Source organism: Furipterus horrens, unplaced genomic scaffold (genome assembly GCF_987537825.1).
Source record: "Furipterus horrens unplaced genomic scaffold, mFurHor1.1.pri manual_scaffold_4, whole genome shotgun sequence".
Lineage (NCBI taxonomy): Eukaryota > Metazoa > Chordata > Mammalia > Chiroptera > Furipteridae > Furipterus > Furipterus horrens.
The window spans coordinates 49,977,878-49,983,877 of NW_028327174.1; the positions used below are offsets into that span (position 1 = coordinate 49,977,878).

The window sequence follows — 6,000 nt, forward strand, 5'->3', positions numbered from 1 at the left end:
AACATGGGACCAAACCTGCAACCCAGGCACGTTTCCCAGCCAGGACTCAAAGCCACAGTCTCCCAGCTTAGGGAGGGACCGCTCCCGCCCACTGAGCTACACCAGCCAGGGCCTGCTGCCTTCTGCTAAACAGCAATGAGTTTGGTAACAAATTATTTTGTTCAGCAAATGAAGGAAAATACACTTCCTCAATAATATTGTTAAATTCTTGAAACTAGAGGCTTTTTCCACAGTACAAAAAATATATGTACATTTTATTAGGAAACCACTGAAGTCTTTGTGACAGTTCTATTGTTTATTATCATGTCTCTACCCTCACCCTCCCCTCACTTAGGAGTGTTGATAGTGAAAGGAAATGTTCTTCCTTAAGATTAAATTCTTCCACAGGGTTAAAAACCTGCCTCTGGCCCATTTTTAAAAATACAGCTAACTGCTGCTTATCTGGCATTTTAGCCATGAGTCATATAGCTGTAGTTTTCTGGTTTAAGCTGGTTTTAAAGGGAGAGGGAAAAGCTCTCTTCTTTTAAAGAATAGGATTAAAGAGGGACCGGAATGAGCTCAATAGTTACACAATCTTACAGAATGAATCACAGCTGAAAGGCAGAATTTTGCATGCCTTTAAGGACTCAGCAGGCATATTTTCCAGAATCTGGGGGAAAATATATTGCTATAGAGCAGCTTTGTCTTTCAGAAGTGGTAGGAACCTGACCTTGAATATCTAATGTGGCTACAAAGGAAGGGTCTGGTCTCCAGTCTGTGTAGTAGTTCATTAACATATCTTTGGTCTTCCCAAGCATTTTCTCTGAATTAGTCTTCAACAAAGACTTGTTGCTTGTGCAATAGTCTGGGGCAGGAGTGGCCTTCAAAAAGGTGATTATCTATCCTGAAGGTTAATTAGTTATTTAGGTGTGAATCATTCCTAAATGTCCCATTTGATGTGTCATATTCTGACATTTTCCTTTCTTCCTCCCACAGCGTGAGTGCATCTCCATCCACGTTGGCCAGGCTGGTGTCCAGATTGGCAACGCCTGCTGGGAGCTCTACTGCCTAGAACATGGCATCCAGCCTGATGGCCAGATGCCAAGTGACAAGACCATTGGGGGGGGAGATGACTCCTTCAACACCTTCTTCAGTGAGACAGGTGCTGGCAAGCACGTGCCCAGGGCAGTGTTTGTAGACCTAGAACCCACAGTCATTGGTGAGTTGATCTCAGTAACCAGAGTGAGATCCCAGGGGGCTGGGACAGGAGGTGTGTCCTAGGGGCATCTGTTGAGCAGGCTTATGTGGGTTGTTAGTGATGGGTGGCCACTTTGTTTCCCTTTTCCAGATGAAGTTCGCACTGGTACCTACCGCCAGCTCTTCCACCCTGAGCAGCTGATCACAGGCAAGGAAGATGCTGCCAATAACTATGCCCGTGGACACTACACCATTGGCAAGGAGATCATTGACCTCGTCCTGGACCGAATTCGGAAACTGGTAAACACAGTACTTAGAGTGGGGTGAGGATTTTAAGAGAGACCAAACTACAGGAATCATTCTTTGCACACTAAAATAGGCTGTAGACTGCTTATTAAATAACTGAACTTCTAAACCAGACAGTCCTGGCTTATGGGACAACTATTTGGGGTAGGGATAGTGCTCTTTTGTCTATTTCCATGTATTACAAGGCAGATTTGGACAACTGGGTAGTTGCTCATTCAGTGAGGGCAGTTTACCAGGAGTCAAGGTGAGAACCAGGGGCCTTAACAGTTTGGCTGACATGTAAGATCATTAAACATCCCACTTCAAGCTGAGACATCCCTTTTTAGGTTACGTTAGTCACACTGAGTGAGTAGGTGGCTGGATTTGACATGTTGATCAAACTTTTAAAGGAAAAATCTGGCCTGGTTCCTTATGTTAGTACAAAAAGTTCAGAGCTCAAGAAGCCAGTATTATAACATTGATTAGAAATTATCAACACTGGAAACGTTCAACAACGTTGAAAGTGGAGTCAGGGCAGCTCCCTATTATAGAAGCAACAAGCTGAAACTGGGAAGGCATTGAGATATAAACACATAAAGCAGTAGGCTTACTTTTCTGCTCGAGCTCAGGGCAGTATGGGACTGACCCTGTGGAAGAAGAATCTTAGGCAACTGTATTCATATCAGTGAAGTTCATAAGTGTTCTATTTGGGTCATTTAATTAAGAGTCTGGCAATCAGCTGACTCTTGGTTCCTGAGACATGTGGGCAGCTTATAAATAATTAAACCCAAAATCAAGAATGAGTACTTGAATAGAGTAGCTTGGTAGGAATGTCACATTATATTGGGTTGGCCAAAGGTCTGTTTAGTATTTTCCATAAAATGAAAGACACACTTTTCATTTTCACCAATAATTTGATTGATTTGGATATTTTGAGTATGTCGGCTATCTCCTGCTAGTGGGTAGAGGCCAGGGGTGCTGCTAAACATCTTCCAAAGCACAAGACAGCCCCACAGCAAATAATTATTTGGCCAAAGTGTCAATAGTACCAAGAAACTTCGAAAACCACTTTTGACACATTTGATCAGTCACAGCACCTTCTCCATACACTGCACAAATCTTTTTTTGCATTTCAGTTGCACTTTTTGCCTTTCTTGAAATAATAAAGCATAATAGGCCAAAGATGTTGCATATCTTCCATCTTCAATATTAAAATAGCAACACAAAAATTCATTGATTTCGATGTTAATTTTTTTCATATATTTTTTAAAAGACTTATTATTTTTAGGGAAAGGGGAAGGGAGGGAGAGAGGGAGAGAAACATTGATGTGTGGTTGCCTCTTGCATGTTCCCAATGGGGGACCTGGCCTGCAACCCAGGCATGTGCCCTGAGAATCAAACCAATGACCCTTTGGTTCACAGGCTGGCGCTCAATCCACTGAGCCACACCAGCCAGGGCTTGATGTTTTTTTAAATGCACGTTGATATGACAGCTATCACAACACAATCTAACAATTGTTTCAAATGAAGTTAAAGACAACTAGGCACTACTAGAGCCATTGTATGGAAAAAAACGTAATGGACTTTTTGGCTAACCCAATACTAAGCCCAGCTACAAATGGTCTATTCTAAAAAGAATGGCCTTGCATCATTCATGGCTTCATACTTTTCCAGATGTTTATCAATCTCTCCAGCACAATTTGTATTAATGGTTCCTATGTTTGCAAGTCAAGCTTCAGCTACCAGCACTGACTGGGCAATCTGGACCTGCATTTAGGAGCACAGAAGTCTAATAAAAGCCATTGAGTTTAGGTGTGAAGTTCATTAACTACCAAAATAATTGCATTTGCACTTGATGTTATTACTGTGTCCATATGAAGTTTAATGGATGTAATTGGTAGACTAGATCTTATTGTAGGGACCCACTCAAGAAATGAACTGTGAGGGGTTGATAGAGAGTGTCCACAAATCTCTTGAGCACCTTTGAGAAATGAGGGTTGTTAACAGAATACTTTACTTGAAAGGTCAAAATTATCTTTTCATAGCAGTGCAGTTTGCTAACCAGAATAGCTCTGTTGAGTGGTGGAAAGCCCCAAAGGCCTTAGGGAATTGTGACAGTAAATCCCCTTTCCCAGAATGACGAGGCTTTTAGGTAACTAGTAATTACTGTGCCAAGCACTGTTCTAAGTACTCATTTAATTCTCAGCAACCTGAGGTAGATTACTATTCTTTACTAAATGAGAAAACCAAGATTGAGAAATGAACTTGGTCAAAGTCACACCGCAAGGAACTGGTAGAGCCAGATGACCCAGCCTGACTCCAATACCAGGGCATTCAACTTGGCTATTCTGTTGTACTTCAGCTCAGAAAGCAACTGCCAAATCTTTGTAAGACATCCATTGTACGGAACTGGTGGTCCAGGCCTGCCCTTGGTAGCTCTCCAACTGATAAGAAGTTGCCCTTGTTCTGTGGTCACAGCAAGGGCACCAGAGGTTGCCCTCCCAGTCACTAAAACTTGGGCCCTGCATCCATGCCAGACATTATGAATCCTCTGCCTTCAGAGATGAAAGTAGTTCACTTCTAAATAGCCTTTTAACAGATCCCCAAACCCCAGGAGTTGTGAAAAGTTTCTCTGAATCACATAGCACTTTAGAAGCTTTTTATGACAGTTGTCTTAGCAAATATTCAAAAGACTTAAAAATTTCGGTCAAGGTAGTAATTATGGATTCAAGGAAGTCACTGCAGCTTTCATCGAGGCTTAAATTAAACATTTTCTTTCCCTACAGGCTGACCAGTGCACAGGTCTTCAGGGCTTCTTGGTTTTCCACAGCTTTGGTGGGGGAACTGGTTCTGGGTTCACCTCCCTGCTGATGGAGCGTCTCTCTGTCGATTATGGCAAGAAGTCCAAGCTGGAGTTCTCCATTTACCCAGCCCCCCAGGTTTCCACAGCTGTAGTTGAACCCTACAACTCCATCCTCACCACCCATACCACCCTGGAGCACTCTGATTGTGCCTTCATGGTTGACAACGAGGCCATCTATGACATCTGTCGTAGAAACCTTGATATTGAGCGCCCAACCTACACCAACCTTAACCGCCTTATCAGCCAGATTGTGTCCTCCATCACTGCTTCCCTTAGGTTTGATGGAGCCCTGAATGTCGATCTGACCGAATTCCAGACCAACCTGGTGCCCTATCCCCGCATCCACTTCCCTCTTGCCACATATGCCCCTGTCATCTCTGCTGAGAAAGCCTACCATGAACAGCTTACAGTAGCAGAGATCACCAATGCGTGCTTTGAGCCAGCAAACCAGATGGTGAAATGTGACCCTCGCCACGGTAAATACATGGCTTGCTGCCTGTTGTACCGTGGTGATGTGGTTCCCAAAGATGTCAATGCTGCCATTGCCACCATCAAGACGAAGCGCAGCATCCAGTTTGTGGACTGGTGCCCCACTGGCTTCAAAGTTGGCATTAATTACCAGCCTCCCACTGTGGTGCCTGGTGGAGACCTGGCCAAAGTACAGCGAGCTGTGTGCATGCTGAGCAACACCACAGCTATTGCTGAGGCCTGGGCTCGCCTGGATCACAAGTTTGACCTGATGTACGCCAAGCGTGCTTTTGTCCACTGGTACGTGGGTGAGGGCATGGAGGAAGGAGAGTTTTCTGAGGCCCGTGAGGACATGGCTGCCCTAGAGAAGGATTATGAGGAAGTCGGAGCAGATAGCGTTGAGGGAGAGGATGAGGGTGAAGAGTATTAAACCTGTCTACCGTGGTGTTACACTCCAGTGTCTTGCTACTTCTTATTTTTGTTCTGTGAAGTCCTTTGTGTCCCAGGTTTATCAATAAAGGTGATGTTTATATTTTAATGTCAAACTGGCTTCTGTATTACAGTAAATACTTGCTTCCCTTATTCAGGGCCAGCTGGGGGATGGAGGTTGTCAGACAATCCACGTGATCATTTGATCCACATTTCAAGTGGCTTCTATGTGCCATGTATGGTACTAAGTGATTTGTCTGTTTCACTTAGACTAGAATTGATGAATGGTGATAAAATCATTTAAGAGAGGCAACAGACTGAGATTGGACCAATGTTTCTCAAGCTGCGGTGGGGTTGTGTCACCTGTAGCTACTAAAATGCAGATCAAAATCTGTAGTAAAGTCTGAGGTAAAGCTTCAGATACTGCATTTTTCAGCAAGCTTCCAGCTGGATTCTCTTGGTCTGATGTGACCACATGTGGAATAGCAAGGGGGCAGGTAAAATAGGTAGTAAATGGTGGAGCCAAAATTCAAATAACCAGTCAGACTGATGACTGACTCCTCAGTATTTAAATAGGCCACATTGAGGCAGTATAGTAAGCTAGGAAAATTTCTTGGCAAGTGAAATGGGGAAACAGCTGAATGAACTGGCTGAGCAAATGCTAGCCAGGTGCAGAAGGTCACCAGGGTGAAAAGTACCTAGTACCTAATGGGCAAGACTGACATGGGACCTCACCCCCAGGGTGGCCTTTCCTCTCCTGGCATGTCACTGGTCATACA

The 6,000-nt window shown here is 44.0% G+C and overlaps 1 protein-coding gene across 2 annotated transcripts in view; it reads left to right on the forward strand.

Annotated features, from left to right (window-relative positions):
- TUBA1C (tubulin alpha 1c) overlaps positions 1-5,337 on the forward strand; it is a 41,167-nt gene extending 35,830 nt beyond the window's left edge. For both annotated transcript variants that reach the window (XM_090273111.1, XM_090273110.1), the window contains exons 2-4: positions 976-1,198; positions 1,328-1,476; positions 4,248-5,337. In XM_090273111.1, the coding sequence (XP_090129237.1) occupies positions 1,078-1,198; positions 1,328-1,476; positions 4,248-5,222 (1,245 nt within the window). In that variant the 5' untranslated portion in view covers positions 976-1,077 and the 3' untranslated portion in view covers positions 5,223-5,337. The remainder of the gene's footprint in view (positions 1-975; positions 1,199-1,327; positions 1,477-4,247) is intronic.
- The last annotated feature ends 663 nt before the right edge of the window (positions 5,338-6,000 follow it).